The sequence below is a fragment of the Lonchura striata genome, chromosome Z (genome assembly GCF_046129695.1).
Source record: "Lonchura striata isolate bLonStr1 chromosome Z, bLonStr1.mat, whole genome shotgun sequence".
Classification (NCBI taxonomy): domain Eukaryota; kingdom Metazoa; phylum Chordata; class Aves; order Passeriformes; family Estrildidae; genus Lonchura; species Lonchura striata.
This window is the reverse complement of record NC_134642.1, coordinates 20,765,224-20,786,093: the sequence shown is the minus strand read 5'-3', so window position 1 is coordinate 20,786,093 and position 20,870 is coordinate 20,765,224. Positions and strand designations below refer to the sequence as shown.

Sequence of the window (20,870 nt, the reverse complement as noted above, 5' to 3'; positions counted from 1 at the left end):
AAAGCATTTTGGGGCTTTGGAGATTTGCTTAATACAACTGTTCATAAGTGTAAAATTTAATGTCAAACTAGCCAACTGATCTCATCTGCATATCAATACAAGTCCTAGCAACTACATGGAAACCTAAACTGTTCAGAATTAGGCAGATTCTAGAGCTGTAATAATGTTCTCATTTCAGAATCACACAAGGTGTGTGGTGTATTTTTGTGGCGCAGGGAAATACAGGCAGAAGGGAGGAAGGTAAAGCAAAATGAGTTTTTGGTTTCCATTAGAGTATTATCACATGCTTGAAATCAGTCATAAAAAGGTCTGCCATAGTTTCAGTGCATACAACTGAACTATTGTGCAGTACATTTTGTGTCATCTAACTCCTTCAGGTCACATGTTTTTAACCCATTTGTTCAGGAAAACAGAGCTGCCAAGGGGCTTGAATACACATAAGGTATTAAAATGAATCCTGAATTTGCTATGTGGGTGCACAATAGATAAAATGATTCGTAATTTTTACAGAGGAAGGGCAGTGCAAGTATGAAGTTGCTATTTTTTTGCTCTGAAGATTTTTGAAAAAATCTCAAATATTTCTGTAAGGAATGCTGTTGTGAAAATGCTGTTGTTCACATTTATATCTGTTCTTTCAGTAGTGTACAAGACAGTCAGCATATTTAACTCATTAGACTTCCCCCTTCTCAAAGCCCAAAACATTGTAAGTAAGATAAACTGGGATCTAGATGAATTTCTAGTTTCTGCACACACACATATATGCACAGATAAATGAATATAAAGGGTTATTAAAATGGAAAGTTCTGTTTGGATTTAATTTTATTTTATATATTTAGCTAGCAGAAAGGTTTTTTTAATTATTATTATTAAAGGGCCTTTAATAAGAATTTGAATCTGCAGTTATAGGAGATGTTGAATACCTAAGTTTACTCATTCTGGCTTCATGTCTTGGAGCTGTTGGTTGGTACAACTCCTTTTACTTTCTACACAGACTGAAACTTGAGGTTTTGAATATATTTTCAGTAAACATGTACGAAGTTTTTTAACTCCAAAGACTTTTTTTTTTATAGCTGCAGACCAAACCGGGCTTGATAACTTTTTCAAGGTCCTGCTGTGATAGAGTAATGGTATGAAAATAAGCCTTAGTAACAGCGGATAGTTAAATAGTATTCAAGGCACTGGCAAATTACCAGGTGCAGCAAGAATTTTGAGTCAGGGTTTTTGTTCTCCCTCATTCTCCCCCGTGACCCCCCCTTAATTAGCACTCAATTTTTACTCATGCAAAAAAACCCCAACAACTAGTAAGCAATAAAAATGAAAGCCTTGGAATTTGAGCCATCTGGGCTTTTTTTAAGATAAAAAGTAGTATCCTTTTTTCAAGTATATAATACCCTTAGGTACTGCAAGAACATGTGCCAGCTTCTGTAAATAAAACAAAATTGAAAGAGCAAAAGCAGCCTCTGCTGTATACTAAATGGCAAGCATATTTTACTATCTTACAACATGGCAGCTGGTATTTTACCTATCAGGTACAATAGTCCCTGTCAGGGAACTTTTCCTTCATAGATTTTTGGAAAGTTAGGGAAATTAGAAATTAGGGAGCTTAAAAGAAGTGACATGTAATAATATCCATTGAAAACTATAGAATTTCAAAACACATGCTGCATGTGATATTAGCCACAAAACTACAGAGTTATGTTGGGCAGGCACAAAAGAATATGATCAAATATTTAATACTTTAATAATTTTTTAATACTGTTAATAGTTTTTAAATAGCTTTTGACCAATATGATTGCAACAGCAGTACTGTTGCTAGGAGGGATATGAGGAACCTATGGGAAAAATGTTCTTTAAAATTGCTTTTTATTGAACTTGAAAGTCATGATTTACATGATTTAAACAAAGGTAACTTTTTTTGTTTGTAAGTTGCATGCTTTAAAAGTAATTCCTTGCATTTATTTGCAGAATATTACTGCACAAACTCAAAGCTGAGTTGATCGTACATATTCTTTATCAGTTCTACATTTTAAATTCTGTCAAGGCACACATTTGACTATCTACTTCTAGTTTTTGTCTACTGTAAAAGGTCAAAGTAGAGGGAAAACTAATTTGTAGGTCATAATTTTTTTATCACTATTGCTTCAGTACTTTCTGAATTTGTTAGGAACTTGTGTGTAAACCTGGTGCCTGTGAGCACACATGCAATTAAAATCAAGCTTTGAACACTGGCACGAAGAGCTGCAGTGATTTTTCTCAGCCAGTTTTTGTATATTACCTACTTGGTGCCCATTAATAGATTTAATCTTTCTTTAGTCATAGTTAATTTGTTTTAATTGTGAGTGTGTATATGTGTGTGTGTGTGTGTGTGTGTGTGTGTGTGTGTGTGTGTTTGGATATGGTTATGTACAGTGGTACATATTTCATCTATGAACTTTTAGATTGCAGCAAATGAAATGAAACCCACTTTATAAAGAACACGTGTATGCTTCCATTTGAGACATTTTTTCACAAACATCTCTGATAAAAAAATGTGTTACTTGAGGATCCACAGAACTATGGCGTTCCTTATACGCTATGTCTCAGAAGTAAGTTAAGTAGCATATGATTGTAAATGTTTGAACTGCTGAGGAATCTGTCTTTTATTACTGTATGATTTAGTGAAGAGTGCAATGCACTTGGAAGAAAAAAAATGCAGATCTGTCCTACAGTATTTGCCGAACTATGTTTTTTTTTTTTTTTTTTTTTTTGTTGTTGTTCTTTTAAACTGTAATTTACTGTAAAACACCTCCCAAAACTTGCTGGAGCAACTTTTCATTGATTTTAACAACCTTTGTCTGTGACTCATATTAAAAAAAATGACTTTTTCTTACTCCTGTCATCCTTTCCCTGGCCTAAGAATGTTGTCTTATGTAGTGGAAATGTGAATTTTATCTTCCTGAACTCTTTTTGCTTTATTGCTCTACAGTTCAACACAAAATGAAATCCTGATTTCATGGGACTCAGTGGTAGAATCTACATTAACTTCCCTGAAACCAGAATCCACGCAGCATGTTCTGATTTGATGTCAGGAAGAATTTCTTCACAGAAAGGGTGTCTAGTAATGGGCTGCCCAGGCAGGTGATGGAGTCACCAGATAATCTCAAAGGTCTAGTCCAACCTAATTGATTCTGTGATTCTGTAATGATCTCAGCAGTATACATTGTATATACTTCAGGGTCAACTGTCCTACAGAACAGAATAAAGAGGACAGTTTATTTTTTAGCTGAAGGTATATGCAAGGAAATTCCTATTATTTGCTTGTAAATATGAACTCATAAGTTAATATAGTCTATCATATTTCTTCCTTCTCTAAATACCACAATAAATATTCCAGTGTTCTGCATTTCACTTTTTCTGAAGAATCAGTAAAAAAAGCCATTTATGAAACATAACTTAACGTAAAAGGTTTTCTTGGTTTCAAAAACCAATGTCTGAATATTTCTGACTATAGAAGTATCCACAGTATCGTCCAGATGGAGAAAATTAAGCATTCATATCTCATCTTTTCCTACTGAATCCAACAACTTTTGGAAAGAAATGTCATTCTTTCACATTCATCCACATGTGGCTTGATACCTATGTAAATCTCTTCCTAATGTACATGTCAAGAAAGAGCTCAACTAATATCATGAGGTATGGGAAATATTTGTTTCAGGCCATGAAAAAATGTAACCTTTTCTTAACTTAAAAATATGTCTGTATGTGTGTGTATGCATGCACAGATACGTGTATATTCTATGCACAACTTATAACACAGCTGGGGAAATTTGTCCAGTTTTCAATATGAGCAACATATGGTCTTTATAAATTGTGTAAGAAATATATTGAATAAATAAGTGTTGTGACTTATGTAATATAAACAAATAAAGGAATTTAAATTAAAAAGATAAATGTATGCATGGGATATAAAGCTGAAAATCTTACTATGCATATTGCTAATTTTGTTCTTGTAAGTGTTTCTAGGTCCTTGAATTTCTTTCAACTATATAAAAACTGAATTTACTCCCAGAGCTCCACTTCTTAACTAGGGCAGTTTAAAAACTAAACAAGGATTGAGTCAGTTAATTAATTTAAATGAGATTACAAATCAGAAACACATTACTTAATGTTAATTTAATTACCATTTTTTATTTACCTAATTAAAATACTCTGAAGGAAAGTTAACTGTCTCAACAATGGCCAGTTGGGTGACTTGGCAGAGGCTGATAAAAGAGGAGGTGAAGCAGGGAGCCTGCTATGACCCATTCACTGCCAGCCCATGCAACACCACTATTGCCTCAACAAGGCCAGGCATGGGGGTGCTCCTCCAGTGGCAGACATGGGGTTTCACCCAGCCATAGGTGAGCTTCTCTGGGGTGGGAGGGCATGGAGGCATGTGGTGAAATGGGTCAGCTGATGGCTTAATAGCTCTTGCTGTGTCCCCAGTCCCAAGCAGATAATTTTAAACTGAAATGAAAACTTCATAGCCAGCCTAACTTCTGCTGGCTATCCTGACCAGGTCCCAGCAGAAGTGCCTCCATGGTCTGAGACCTGAAGGCTTTGTGAAGTTACTTGCCTGCTTGGGCTAAAGCCTGGGTACCAACACCAACACACAGCTTAGCTTTCTGGGATGAGCAGTCAGCTCAGTTCTTTGCTGCCTTTTTCAGGTAGGTGAAGGTTAGACAGCAGCACTCTTTAGACTTAAAGAACCTTAAAGAACCTTAAAGTCGCTCTTACAGCTCGTGGTGTAACACATGGGTGCTGATGACGGCTGGCTGCAAAGGTTCACCACATCCAGCCTTTTGGGTAGCTCCTGCTGTTGCACTGGTCTCCTGAGTGGTCCCAACCATGCCTCCTGGGTAACTTCTCTAAGCTGCTCATCTACCACAAGTTATATGAATATGAACCACCATAAGAACATATTGGACTAGCCCTTTGTGTAGTTACCCAGTGCAATAGCAGAGCTGTCTTGGAAACACAGAGGAAGTTCTTGGAGAATAAGCGGAGCAGAACAACATTTTTAAAAGAAGTCACTGATTCAGTCTTGTGAATGTTTCCAGCCTGGGTGTCATGAACGCATATTGCTAGCTAGTATATACTCTTGGGAAAGATGCAAGGGCACACATGTTTTTCTCACAGTGAAGCCCTACTTGCTTTTTAAGATGCTGCTTCCTCCTTCTGTGAACTGTGCTGCATACCATATTTCTTCAGGGACATATAATCATGGAATCCTTTAGGTTGAAAGAGACCTTTAAAATCTTGAAGTCCAATTGTAAACCTAATATTGACAAGTCCATCATTAAACTATGTTCCTAACTGTCACATCTATAGGTCTGTGAAATGCCTCCAAGGAAGGTGACTTCCTGACTTCCCTGGGTGGCTGTTTCCAATGGCTGGCTACCTTGTGCAGCTTTCGGGGGTCACTCGCCGCTGTCCCCCGTCCCTCCCCGGCCCCCCGGGACCCTCCGGCTAGCTGTCCCCTCTCGGGGCCGGGGTTTTCCGCGGTCCCGCTGCCCTGGGCTCACCAGGCAGCGGCTGGGTTAGCACGGTCCGAGCTGCGGCGCTGCCTCAGTCGCCGCTAAGATTCGGGATAAAGAGACCAAGAGAGACCAATGGTATGCTTGTCCAGAGAGATTGTATTGCCTGAACCGTAGCAGGGACCAAAGACCCCGGGCTATTGCCCAGATACAGTTTTATACAGCAAAATTAAGAGATAAGGTCTAAACAATAGAGACAGTGTTTAGCTAAGGCACATCAGAACCACCCCAGGGGCCAGGTCCAATGGGAACTGCTCAGGGGTGGGGAGAAGGGGGTTTACATAAAGATGCTGAAGCGAAACTTTCCCGAAGTAATGGGGCATACATAAGTGTATCTTTTCCTCAGTTTCTCATTCCCAAGGCCTTTCTAAAACCCTTCCTCCACACTACCATGCCAGCATGGTAGCAACGCCTTGTGGTGAAGAATTTTTTCCTACTGTCAAAACAAAACTGCCCTTAATGCAACTTGAGGCTGTTTCCGCTTGTAACCCCACCTGGTTACAACTCCCTGTAGAGGGCAATAATGTTCAGCCTTCTTTTCTCCAGGGTAAACAATGTCAGGTCCCTCAGAACTCCTCACAGGGCTTGTGTTCACCAAACAAATTGGTGGCAGTGAACATTTTATCAGAGGACCTCAGAGAGCTAAAATTTTCTTAAGTATTTGAATTAAGTGAATATCACATCTATGAAGATGTGGAAAATAAATCCCCCATCAAGCTAACACACTTATGAAAACAACAGTGACACTAGCATTTCCATGTTTATAACAGCCTTTCAGTGGATATTATCCACTTTTCAGTAGATAATGCATTAAACCACTTTTAGCTGTCCTATCACAAGAGTGGGTGTGAATAAATGCTATTAAGATGGTACAGATGGTCTCTATTGTCAGATAGAGAAAGACTACACAAAGAACAACATTGCTTTTGCAAAATACAATTGTTACAATTGTTTGGAAAGTTTGTCAAACCAATGAGTTTCTTTGTCAAGGTAAAATAGTGTAGGAAGTAAAAGGTAGTTATGTAGTAAAATTAGAGTAATAAGAAGTCAAAGTGATGATTTAAAGTACAGGGATGAAATTATTTATCTTTTGTTTTATGGATTTCTGCGGCTCATGTTACTTGCTTTGGAGAAGAGGAAGATGTCTTACTTTTCTTTGCTATGGATGTTCTGAGAGTCTTTGAGAGATCAATAACTGATTAGATGGGCTGAGATGGAAGACATCCCAAAGTCTATGACACTATGGTAACCTGTGATCTTGTGATTTTCAGGGGTACAACCATTTGCATCAAGTGATATCAGATGGTAAAGTAATCCTGACAGTCTGGAAGGTAGTTCTGATTCTTGTTCATGGTAGTGACTGTCAGCAATCAAGTACTGCATATGAATGTGAAAGTTTGAGCAACATCATACATGGTTTGATGATGGCCACATCTCTATGGTCCCTTATCCCTCATACCAAAATCAGAGGCTATCAAAGAGCAAGATGTATTTACCTGTTAGTGAATGATTAAATTAGTGTCTATCAGCTGAGATCAGCTGAGGCTGATTAAAGGCTGTCTTCATAGCCTGTGGCAAATAGAAATGTGTTCACTGAAACAACCAAAAAAGTTCATTTCATTAGCGTGATGCCTGTGGGCAATCTACTTATTTCCCTAAGATATGGCTTTAGAAAATATTTTTAGATTTTAACAGATTCTGCTTCTACTTATTTTCAATGCCTTTGATATTATGCTCTAACAGAGAGCCTTAAAACCAAAATTTCTTGTACAAGATGGGGCATCAGGAAGGTATAACAGCTTACTTTTTAAAGAGAGTATCATATCAGCTGAAAAGTGAAAGGTTAGGTTACTGAGGTGAGCAGTACTAAAGATCCTTCAGGAAGCTGGTGAATCACAATGTGACTTGCTTGGCTTTGCTGGCATGGGTGTCCTTCCTACTTGTCAAAGACCATGTGGTTCAAAGGGAGAAAGCATCTCATCCTTTGCTATATGGTTTTTATAGATACAGATGTTTAAATTTTCCTCTCCCTTATGAAGCCAAGATTTTTCCTAGTGTGCCATGGGGAAAATGGAAGTTTATTTACTCATTTGAAGCAGGCCTCAGCTGTCTGTCTTAACTCTGTCTGCTCTAAGAGTTACCTGCACTCACAGATGCTCATTGTGATAAACCTCTGGAAATGAAAACATAGGAAAAATATTAAGTATTAAATATATGTCAGCATCTTGTCTCATCCTGTCATACAGAAGCGAGAGTAATTTGATATAGGGTTTGAATATTTGGAGAAAGCCATGCTAAATCATGGTAAGTTATACATATAGTGCATCAGGGTTACATGATCTGTTAAAAGTAAAGTCTGGCTTGAACCCGTTTCATATAAATTGTTCATCCATTGGGCAATAACTTATCAAAAATAAGTTTTATCAGTCAGCATCAAGAAGAGCAGAGTGGAAGATGTGCTACTGTAGCTGTGAGGTACACATGAAATCCATTTTTTGGAAATGGTGTGTGTAAGAGACCTTTTGCTCCTATCAACCACTACAACAATAGCAAAAACAAAACTAAGGGAACTTACAGCTGGGAGCTACCTAAATGGAAATTATGAAAAGTTCAGTTTCATTGTGTAACATTTGATTTGTTTCTTGTGTATCTTTTCATCCAACTTCTAGCTTATGAAATTACTTGGGTTTTCTTTTGGTGGTTTGATTTCTTCTGCTTTTGGTTGTTTGGGTTTTTTTTGGTTTTTTTTTTGGTTATTTGCTAGGACAATTGAATGGAAATCCAGCTAGACAGACAATGAATTTTTTTTATATCTTTCTCCATCTCCCCTTCCTGGAAGAAAGGGCTCATGTTGTTAATTAGTGGTCTTGTACAGACAACAAAGAAAGATTTAAAGTGTATTAACAAGTCTTTTACTTCTGTAGCTTCTATGGCTTCCCAAAAATGCCTCTTACTCCCTCTTTTAGAAGAGCATTGCTCCAATGTATCTGTTCATTCAGTGTTCCGTTTATATGAAGTTATTAATATAATTCAATCCTATAATGACAATGATTCTTTTGTACTTTGCAAAACTATTTGCATCCAATCAAAACAGAGCAGTACTTAGTAATTACTGACATTGGTAAGAGAATTGAATCATCACAGACCATCTCAAGTCTGTCTTTCATCTTGAAGATCAGATGGCTCTCTGTTTTAAGTGCAGTTCCATAGCCTGATGCTCTCATACAGAATAAAAGACCTTGATTTTTCAACTGCATTTAGTGAAGGCTTAGATAAGTTTCTTCTCATATTCTTCTTCAGTAATCCCTTGCTTTCTCAAAATCGCTTTGAGATCTCAAAAAACATAGATTGAGAATCAATACATAAAAGCCATGGTGACTGAGTAGTTACCTAAACCCAAAGCTAAGTCTGACTGGAAAATTATAATAGCCAACTGCTTATCTCTATAATTAGGAAATTATTTGCTAAATTTCTTACTATAATAACAATTATTCAAACTGCCATTAATCTTTAAATCCTGAATCCAGAAACTAGAAGTAAAGGTAAATTGCTGTGCAAGATCGGAAAAATTACTTCACTTTGTGCTTCTTTTAAGTGAATTTTAACAGAAGAAAACTTCAAAAGTTATTTTTCTGATAGGTCTCATTAATTCAGTTTCAAATCTCTGTGATCCTGAAGCTATGTTGTTCAAGCTTTATTGGGTTTATCTACTACCAAATTGTCAGTTCATTTAGCCCCACATCTGCAGTAGTTTTACACTTAGACCATTGCTGTGGAAAATTAATCTTCTCTTATAATTTGAATTTAAATAGTGGTATGTGTTGTTTGCAGACACAAAGAATATCTATTAGAAGAATATCTAATTCACACAGGAAAAAGGATGATTCTCCAGAAATTGGTCCATATGTGGAGAAATATTAGACTCTTAGAATTTCTTGTAGCTGATTAGGTTTTCAAATTAACTTGATTTAATTATTTTAAGAGAAGTATCATATAATGCAAAGAAGCAGATGTACTGAATGTATACTGGCTGTACATTAGGGACTTAGGGGCTTTACTCTTAGGGACTTCTAAGAGTACTCAGGTGCCAAAACATGGTAAGGGCAGAATCGAGCTCATAGTCCTGCCCTTCCTGTTTCCTGCCCAAAGCTGAAGAAGATAGATGAAATTTCATGGGAAATTCCCTGTTCATTGTGCATTTTATTGTGTACAATAATGATTTAATCCAATATTGGGAAAGTTAGTTGTGTTTTTTAACACCTTTGGAACTGAGTTTCACATGTGCCTTAGAATTCCAGTAGTCAAGTAGCTAGCCAGATGTGTATATTTTGCGATGCCTGCCATTCAGATAAATTTAGTTGAACCTGAGCTGTGAAAAGGATTTCCAACTCAGTTAAAATCTGCTATAGAATCAATCTTGTGTTACCTTAAAGTGTTTGATAGACAAACGAGTCAAGCAATGTTTATGAAGCTGCATAACGGGTGGCAGCAAAATTCAATGAACTTCTTGTAGCAGGTAGAGGGAATCTCTCATTGTATGATGAGGGCTACATCAGCTGTAAGAACAAGTAATAGTAATTGCAGGAAAAATATTTGTTGATATAAACTTTTTTTCTTTCTACATTTTTAATCCTTTAATTTGGGCATTGTAAGCAGCAATGCATTTAACAGCTTTACATCCATCTGGAATTCATTTGGTGATAGCGGTTTCTATGGTGCTATGATAAAATCTTTTGGTGGTCTTATGCTATTAATAACACTACTACATTTGAGAAAATGGATATTTTTATTCAGACTTTAAAACAGCACCAAAACATCCTGTATGTGGGAAAAAATGGTGATACTTAATTTATTCCTCTCTGCATTATTTTTTTTATATCTTTGTTAATTTCTATCATTGGAGCAGGGTTTTGTTGTATTATTGATGTGGGAATACAGTGAAAAGTAGGTGTTTTTAAAATAAACTGTTTTTATTAATAAGGATATAATTTATTATTTAGTGTATTGACATAAAATTACATTCTCCTTTTGATTCAGTAGGTTCTTGTATGGTGCATGTGGGTGCATGTAGGTGCAAAAGAAAACAGTTTGAAGTCTACACTGTTTGAGTTTTGTTAGTTTTTGCGTTACATAATCTTAATTTCACAACAGAAATTCTCACAGGCTAAGAACACAAAGACCATATTGTATTTAAGCAGACTGTTGTATCCTCATTGCAGTCATGAGTCTGTGGAAGCAATGTAAGCCTTTGTGCTTTAAGGAAAAGCTCAAGCAACAGGCCTCATCACTGCAAGCACCACTATTGCCTGATCCAGTGTGTCTTTCTGGTCATTGCCTGAGAAGAAGTTACCTCTGCTTTACTCATTGTGAAATATTATATTTGGGGGATGGAGGGAAAGGGAATGAAAAGGTACCCTTGTAAATGTGTTTGCAATTTCAGAATTTAACTGAAAGACTCTCTTGTTATTATTCAGTGATCTACATGTTCTTCTTATTAAGATCATTGCATTTTCACAATTTTTCTGCATAAAATAGGCTGCAGGTAGAGTGTTTGTTCAATACTGCATATAATTCATATAGAACATCAAGGAAATGACCTTTAAAGAATGAAGTAAAGCATTAGTTTAGTAGTTAGTAGAGGGCATTAAAAGATTGTGAAATACTTGCAAAACAAATTATTAAAACTTTTCTTTAATTTCTTTATAGATTCTGGACAACCAGGAAGTCCAAGCCACAATGATCCTGCCAAGAATCCACCAGGTAAATATAAGTTCCAGAACATGTGCATCTAACATTATTTGAGAACAATGATACTACTGATAATAATAAAGAGAGTTTAAATGGTATGCAATCTATCTTGCACTGGTAAGTATAATCAGGATAAATTGTGACTCTTTAGTTCCTCTAAACTAGCAGTGCCTTAATTGCTGTTTTGTCAACATCAATTTTATCTAAGTAGTGTTTCTTTTATCTCACCATTTTTAGAATTTTCTAAGTGGGGATGGGTAAGGAAGTGGGAGCAATGAAACAAGATCCCAAATAACTTTATCTTTATTAAAGTCTTCCAATGCTACCAGTTTTCTTTAATCTCAGGCAAAAGAAAATTGACCCATGTTTAAACTCTGTGACAGCTACCAGCTTTTTTACTTTTCATTTTTACTTTATAAATTAAAAATGTGTTAATTTGAAATAATTTTTTTGCATCAGCTCAGAGCAGTCTTTGAACGTGTTAATGCATCATGGCTAGTGACACTTGATATTCATTTGAGAGGGATGTTAGTGTAAATGTTCCTTTCAAGGATTCTTTTATAATAAAAACACAAGAGAAAATCAAACCCAAGCTTTGCCATTCCAGTCTGTTTAGACAAAAGGTTTATTGAATTTTCATGAGACTATCCTTCTAATCAATTGGGTTGTACTAGGCAATCTTGTAAACCTTTGCCATGTTATGAATTTTATCAGACTAAGACAAACAATTGTGACAGACACACTATCACTTTGTAATGACCAAGGAGTGACACTACCCACTATCATAACATCATATCTTCTCATTTTAGCTCTCAGAAAATGTGTGTATCTGAAACAAGCTGGAACTTTGATCTTATGATTCAGAAACTATCTATATTCTGACCAGGACATAATTTTGTGTTGCTGGGCTGTTAACATATACATGGATATTTTCTAGATCTGTTACAACATTAGGATAAACAGTCTGCTTTGTGGTTGTACAGTTTTGTAGTAGGCATATCATCAAAGTATTCTCTATTTGTGAAATATGTCATGTCTATTGTGTGTAAACATCAAAAAGTGGGAGAACCATCAAAGATTGTGATACAAAAAGTCATATTCCTGTAATATATACCCCAGCTACATAAACTTGAAGACAGCAGATGTATTTTACAGGTAAGAGGGCAGACAAGTCAAATAAAATCATTCTAAGCTCTAATGCAAGTGGTTTTTTATTTTTTCCTTAAAGGGATCATGCAGGCTTATTATCAGTTTTGATTGGAGACTTTAATGCTGTTTCTTTCCAAACTCTGTGGAATTTTGAGAGTGAAATTTTATTTTTCTATTAAATACATGCCTACATTATGTAGAATAGCAAATAAGCATTTGCTCCCAAAGGAGCAAATTTTCTCATAAATAAATACGAAAAATTTCTCTATGGATAATTACTGTTTTTGAAATTTAGACCATTTAACCATAGAAAATTTATTTGCTTTTAGAACATCCCTGTAAGTGGAAGAAAAGCCAAATTCATTACCTTACCCCTTGTAATTTTGAAGGATTTTTTTGCAGCTTCTGGGTTTGGGAAGCTGAATGCAGGGTCAACTCTCTTTCAACATGTTTTAAAATTCTGCTTTTGAAGTACCATTTAGCATTAGGAGAAGAGAGGTAGCAGTATGTATTTTACTATTGAGGATCACACCCTGTAGTGAGTCCAGTCTTAACTCCAGTAAGGAGTAATCTTGCTGCCAGTAACAGAGCCTTGGGAAGGCAGCAGACAAGCTGCATAGGCTTTCTTGTGGTCAGACTTGTAGGTCAAGATGTAATGTTTGACAAACTTCACTGTTTCAGAAGGTGAAGTGACATAGAAAACATAAATCTGAAACATCATGAAACTTTCTGCTTTAAATATGAGCATAACACTTTCTCGTGATTTGGAGTCACTGAAGCCAGTATTATCCCTTTGTCTACAGCCAAGCTGGGACAGAAAATAGAAGCTGTGCCTTGGTTCCCTTGAAACCCTTCATTTAAGCAGAGACAGGAGGATAATTGAATGCCATCCCTTGGAGGATGACCTTCTAGCTTTGTTCAGCTTCCCTGTGTAATACTGCTTTGGAGTTAAGCTGGCAAGGTCAAAGTGCTGTGGTTTGTGGGACAGCAGAGTACAGGACTTCTGGAGCTGTGCAGGAGAATGAGAAGGAATTGCATGCCATTCAGCTTCTCTGGAAAAAGCACTACTGTCCTATTCTTACTAAACTTACAGTTCTTATTATTAGAGCCAGACAGTTACTTCTGTCAGAAGCCTGGGGCATATCCACTCTGAGTTCCAGGTCAGGAGTATGTGGACTGGTAGTGCCAGGAGGGTTGTTCTTCTGTCATGTTTTGTTCTAGTGCCTGTATGTCAAGGAGCCAGGATGTTGGCAGGAAATGTTGCTGTTAGCTTTTGGATGCCACCACTTTCACAAAGATACTGCCAAAGAAGAGGATGCTGGAAACTGAGTGGTAGCTGGCAAAGCTGCTGGTGTTAAGAGTGGTTTTTTTCTAGGTTTGGCGAGACTGTTGCATTCTTCAGGGTGTCTGGTAATTTGCTGTCCTAACAACAAGTTGGAGAGAGGGTAGAGTCACTTGCCAAGCAAAAGAATATGAAGAGCATTTGTTGAAATTCTTTACAATATGTTCCTAAAAGTACATTGAATATTTTGATAGCCCAGTGCAGTGATAAGACCTGTGATATAGCTTGTGGTGAAAGTGGTATGTAGCTTTCATAGCTACATCCAGGAGTATCCTCCTCTGAGTTTTATTTTTCAATAACTTTGAATTATATATTTTATAAAATATATTTTAAAATATATATTTGTATTAGCATATTTTTATGAAGGTTGAATCTTTTTTTTCAGAGGGCTGGGTTGTAAATTTTGCTTCTCTACAAGTACTATTAAATAAGTTCCAGAGAGACAGATGAGCAAAATTGAACTGAGAGAGGAGAAAAATCTGAACACTACTATTGTCTGCATCAGCCTTCAAGTTCCTGATATTTAAGTTTGTTCTGTGCTAGCACAGTCCTAACTATTAGAAGTTTACATTATTTAAAAGACAGACTGGACGTGACAAAGGCCCCGGTGAGGGTCTGAACAGATAGAGACACACCTGATTAGAAGTTTGAAAATACCCATATTTTTGCAGACAAAAAACAAACATCAGCAAGCCACCAAAACCCAAATGCAACTGAAGTAGTTTAGGTGTATCTTGCTTCTTTGTGCTCATAATGTTCTGAGCTACAGCTGAAGCAGTCTGTCAAAGGTAACCTAGTGTGGCAGTTTCAGTCTAATGCTGCATTATTATTTGCTCTCTGCAAGTTCTATAGGTCTTTTATACAGTTTAAGAAAATCTAAAAAATAAGTCTTCACAAGTGCATCTGGAAATATATGCAGTGGTGTGGCAGGATATGTACTGAAGACAGATGTCATCTTTCAGTAAATTAATCTCTTAAGCATAAGAAAATTATGAGGATGAGAAAAAAAGAGAAAAATATGTAGAACTGTAATTAAGCTAATGATATTGACCCCAACCATAACAATGTGGTCTTCAAAGATGCAGTCCTTACTAGCCAGTTCTTGTAGGTGAGAATTTTCTAGATTTTGCTTTGTTATTCTTTCCCTTTCTGCCTGTTGCCCACAACAACTTGATATTAATAAGGCTTCTTGCTATTTGCCATTGGTTTGAGGTTGCTGCTTGGCAGATTTCATTTATACATCCGTGTTAACACAACTGTGTCCACTTGTAGCTGTGTTGCTCAAATCTTTGAAGACAGACTTTTTAAGCAACTAAAACAAGGGTAAGAAATAGCAATATTGATGAACACTGTCTGGATAGGGCAGTGACGGGATTAATTTTGCTGTAAGCTTGCAACCAGTCTCTCTTTTAATGAATGCCTTCTAGATGTTGGAGCCATTTTTGTCCAGCAATGGGGAATACAAAAGATAGCTTTTCAGAAAGTGCAAAGGTAATCCAGCTATCCTGACGCAGACAGGTATGAACATCTTTGGTGGGGGAAGTTGCGTGAATTCATATTTTTCCTTTTATCCAAGAAGATTAATTCAGAGGTTACTAGAACTATGTTTCCTAATAAGTGGCAAACACTAGATTTTTTTATTTGTTTGGATTTTTTTTTTCTTGATGGAATTTGTTCAATTTTAGGTGGTTTAAAAAATATTTTCACGTAATTTTTATGACTCCCTGAGATCAGTCAGGATGCAGAGAACTCAGGATTGAGCTTGTTTGCTAATAAATATTAAATTATTTATATGGGGTAACACTTCTGGATAAGGAGCTAGACAAACTATCTGCCTGTTTGCCTTTCATTACACCCCATTTGTTTCCTTCTTTCCTTCACAATAACTCAGGATATGTTAGAGAATTTGTCTAGAGATAAAATTCTTAATCTGAATAAAGCATAGGTAGTTGAAACCCCAGTCCCAGTCTCATTGTTCTGGAATAATTTTTACTCTTCTCTTTTCCCCAGAAATTTTATTTTAGGAACCACTTCCAAAGAAGACCTGAGTGAAATCATAAAGTTTGTTTTGTTTTGTTTTCAATTAAAGAAGGGGTTATCAAAAAGCGTGCAAGGAGCCTCACCTGTCTCTCAATATGCAAATCTCTCTTCCAGCCATAGAGCCCCAAAGTCTTTCCTTGCACTTTCATATGGCCTAGCAGCCATTGGGAGAATATTTTTTTTAATCAAGCCCTTAGAAGTGTGTAAATTTGCCTGTATATTTCTGTTTCAGATAGAAATATTTCTGTTTTAAGTTTTAGAATGTATACTTCCAGAAAAAAACTCTGAAGAGAAATGTGGTCTCAACCTTTGCACCCTCTTGGAAAGGCAAGAGACAAATGTCTTTGAGTTTTGAATGTCTCAGACCACAGATTGTTTCATTATTTTACTCTATTGCAAGTTACCCTCTTGTGGGTGGAGAATTAGCCCCCCAATTAATCAGAATAGAAGAGATATTCCCTGGCCTCATCACTGTAAGCAGCTTTTCTTGTGGAAGCAATGATGTCATAGTAGCAGTATAGGGAATTCAAACAGAATTGTATTTAAATAAACAAATATTCACCTCTTTTTCAGCATGGGAGTAGATATCCTGAAATGCTTGCTGTTTCTCATATGCTTGTAGATGTGTCTTCTCAGATAGTGATCTTCAAATAAAACAGGTTTGGGTTTGGTCAGATCTTGATTTTTTGTGAAGTTCTCCCTTTCCCAAATGCTCTATGAACTAGTAATGTCAGAGATTGAGAGATGATTCTTTTCTTCCCAGCAGGGAGCTGGAAGGGGTTGGGTGGGACATTCTGGGGTCAGTGCCCAGCTGTACTACCTTGGGACTCATAGACCTGTACAGGTAATACAGCTCTGCTTTCCAAAAGAGAGAGTTTTTGGCCTTTTGGTTTGGAATTGGGTGTGGGTAGTTGCAACTGTCTGCTGGTTTGGGATTACTTTTACATTCTTGTTTGAATTGGCTGTCCTTTTTTATGAAACTGCTGTGAAAAAATGATGCTGTGATCAATTCTCATGCTGATTCAGATGCTGTTGTGTTCAATGGTGGATGTGATGGTTTTACTTCAAAGCATATACAGAGAAATAATTTACTAAAAACTCTTATGTTATCAGTTAGAATTCCAGAAACCTGCTTTGGCATCAGAAAATTCCCTTTTTGTATCTACTAGCCCTATAGCTGTTAAGAAAGCAATTCCCTCAACTTTTTCTTAAATCTTGGCTGTAGTTTTGGTACACCCTGAGACCCTCTGAAACTGAAAGCAATATTAATATGTGTTACTTACCCTTTCTGTTACTTGCTAGGTTTCAGGGCAACTCACTTCTTGAATTCTAGTAATGGATTTCAGAATCTATAAAGCCCACTTCTTCAAATTAAAGCAACACAGCTTTAATTTGAAGATTGTTCTGGCTATAATTTTGAGGATGTCAAAAATCTCATTTGTTTATGAAAATGGCACATTTGGCTTTTTAGTTCCTAATCCTGCTATAAATTCAATGGAGTCAGGAGATGATTTTGCAAGTTTGTTTCCTGTCCCAGTTACAACATTATTGCAACTTTGAGGAAAAAAGAATGCAAACGGAGCTGTGGGTATGCTACATGACTGCAGAATGTTGTGTGATAACAAAAATAGCCTATTTCTCTAGGCAGACTTCAACTGTTTCAATGATAGCATTACTGAAATCTTTGTCACTGTTTGGCAAATACTAGCCACCCATACTGGTCTTTAAGATACTCTGTTTCTGGTACTATTTTTCAGATTCTGGTTTCAATGCATGCAGTAACAAGAAAACAAACTGTATGTCTGCTGACTGTATTTTAACTTATGAACAGTGTGAGACTAATTTTTCATTACCACTTCTGACTGTAGATAGAATCTGTACAAAGCTGTAGCTAGCAGCATCCAGAACATTACCCTGCATAACTTAAAGTTTGTGTACAGCTGTATCTTATAAACTAGGCTAAAGTTTTCAGCCTTTCATGGTAGTTCCTGATATTGTATGTATTTTTCTTATTGCTAGTAAGTCTATTTGCTGTTCTATAATTCCTCTTTTTAAAGATCCAGTAGTAAAAGTATATTAATACAAATTGTTTCCAGCACTGGTTGGGTTCTCACCCTTCTTTTATAAGTTGCTCAAAAGCAAGGCAGTATCAATGTAAAAACTATATTTATAATTGTACCAGGAAACAGTTTTATGGTTAGGTGCTAGCCAATTTGCAGCAGAACATAAACAGGCATTCTGTTCATAAAAGTACAATTAAATCAGAAGACATAAAAAGATTGGTTAAAAATTTTCAAAGCTAAACATCATTTGTAAGCTTTTAAGTAATGTGAGAACAAGCTAGTTAGAATAATTGTTTCAGCAAACTGAAATTTTTCAGTCAGTTGAAATTACTTTATTTCCTCCTCCGTCCTAACCCTTTAACTTTTGGCATGGCTAGAACAGTGAAAAGCTACGCTTGTATCTCGTCTCCTCAAGGTGTAGTACAAGGCACAGTGCAGAAATAGAGTGGGAGAGGTGCAAGGACTAGAGCAATTGGAGGCATTGCTGAAGGTTTCTTCCTTTACTGACTGTGTATGGGAGCTTGATCAGAACTGCTACTTGGCTTAACCTGTTCATTCATTGTTGATGCCTGGTCATTGTGGAATTGTATGGAAAGGGTATTTTTCATCAGTGAGTTTTCTTTGAAAAAGGTAAGGAGAAAGAGATTTTATAGTCTCCATGTACAAAAACTAGGAGAAAAATATAAAAAATCCACTTTTATATATGGGTTTTGGATGTTACTGACTTTTTATACAAGATCTTGCTACAGAAGTTTTGTCAGACATTCTCCTTTTGTAGAGATCAGATTTTTAAGAATAATATAAGTAATATGCATTTCAGAGTGCCATCTCTCAGGAAGGATGAATTTTATTAAATAACAATACTCAATGCTTTTGTTATGTTTGAATGATAAAGACAGCAAAGTGTTACAATGACCACCATCAAAAGATACAGCAAATTGTCTGTGAGGAATACAATAGACATATCAAGTGCATTATTGTCTGTACTGAATAGATCAGAAACACACACTAATTTAAGGCTCTTTAACATATTAACATAAATCAAATGGCAATCAAAAAACCAGTATGGCCTATACTGTATGAAGTATATTAATATATGCTACATATATTTTTCTTGCATGAAATGTCATAATGTGAATATAAATGTTAAGTCTTATTCAGTGGTGTGATCAGCTTCATTAGGTAAAAGGCAGTATCTCACAACATATACAGAATATGTCCTATACTGCTTACCTTCTGCATACAGTTTTGCTGTTTAACTTCTGTCTAATGTAGACTGTATATTTCTACAACAGATTACAGCATTATAATGGCACAGAATATTTCTCTCTCCTACAGCTGGGAGCCAAGTAACAGTTGTGTAACACTCTCACCACAGCTCATCTTCATAACTAGGTGAAACTTTTGAAGTTCACTGGTATTGGACCTGAACATGCACCCAGAGTCAGCATTGGAGTCCACCTTCCCTGTTAGAACATAAAGCTTAGGATGAAGTTGCTCAGTGCTATGACACTGATTGTTTATTTTTGAATTAATTATTTGATAATAATTTGTCACACTACATAGAGAAAAAATAGCTGCAGTTTCCCTTTCTTTCCTTATGCCAACCAAAGAATTTGCATATGTCTGTGGGTGTCATTATTTTTGGCCATTCCAAGGAAGGATGAAACCTGGATGAGTCCCATCAGTCAACAATACATCCTTTTGTGAGGGGATGAGAGATGGTGGTAGCACTTGATGGCAAAATACTTTTCCTGCTCCCATTTAATTATCACAAGGAGAGAAACATTCTATTGTTCTTTATATTATGTATGTATTCTCAATATTGTCAGTGAGAAAAACTAGTAATCCATGTAAGTAGACTGAAGTTTAAACATATATATCTGAGTATGTATGCATGAACACATGTACACATCTGCATTCTTACATATAAAATCAAACATAGGCTTTTTCTTCTTTTAATATGAACCTTGGGTCTTGTTCTCACTATAATGATAGCTTGATTAATTTATAGTTGGCTAAAGCTTCACTCAAGTTAGTCTGCCTTGAATGAGAGACTGCTCTGGCATTCAAAGTAGTTGTGCTCAGATAAACAGCAGAGAAGTCCAGTCATGTCTCATTACCAGCTACAGAGCTGGCTGCATGGTTGTACACTGGGGCTTTATGCCGCACTTCACTTATGAGCCAACTAAAATCAAGAAAGCATTTTCTCCTTGGAAATCTCCGTTCCATGTAGTAATTTTAGATTGTTTCTGCTGGAGGAAATAAGCAGAAAAGGGAAAGATTGCCATTGCTTGAGGAATTAGTAGCATTCATCCAGCTTGCCTGATCTTAGATTAAAAACCAATAACTGACTAGGAAAGGAAAATCAAAAATTTACTGTTTGCATGTTTTTGTTACATCAGTACACCAAGTTCTGTCAAATAAAGAAGTAAATGTTTCAGAAGCTATGTTATGTTTTCATCCACACAAAAAATATGGAGAAACAGTGCAAGAGAATGCAGAAAATTAAAGAGAAAATCTTTCATTTCTTAGACACTGCAGATGAGCTGTCAATATCCAGGTGAAGGGTAGTAAGAAAGGACAAAGTAATGGATATGGAGAAAATCTGTTTAAAATGAGAGACAGAGAAATATGAAAGGAAGTGAATTAAAAAGGAAAGGAGACCTGAAGAGCTACTAGTGGCAATACAGACATGCAGGAATAGTGTGTGAAGTGATGTTGACTGAGAGAAGATGACTGCATTGGCAGGACACTGTTCAGGATGATTCCACAGGCCTGCAGTGCTCTGTACACCTGTGGTGCTTGGTCACGGGATGGTTCTCAGCTGGGAAAGACTGACATTCTCCTATAGGTCTGACAGCGTAACAGAGATATTGAGAAATGTGCTTGGTCAGATGGGTTCCTATTCTTTCAGCTTATGCTCTCTGGTGCACTGTTTATACCTGCACTGATAAACAATATCAGGGCACT

General features: G+C 36.5%; 1 protein-coding gene across 9 annotated transcripts in view; it reads left to right on the top strand.

The window, feature by feature from the left end:
* The window catches only part of NFIB (nuclear factor I B), a 168,383-nt gene that overhangs the window by 86,651 nt on the left and 60,862 nt on the right, over nt 1–20,870 (top strand). For all 9 annotated transcript variants that reach the window (XM_021525545.2, XM_021525544.2, XM_021525551.2 and 6 more), the window contains exon 3: nt 11,262–11,315. In XM_021525545.2, the coding sequence (XP_021381220.1) occupies nt 11,262–11,315 (54 nt within the window). The remainder of the gene's footprint in view (nt 1–11,261; nt 11,316–20,870) is intronic.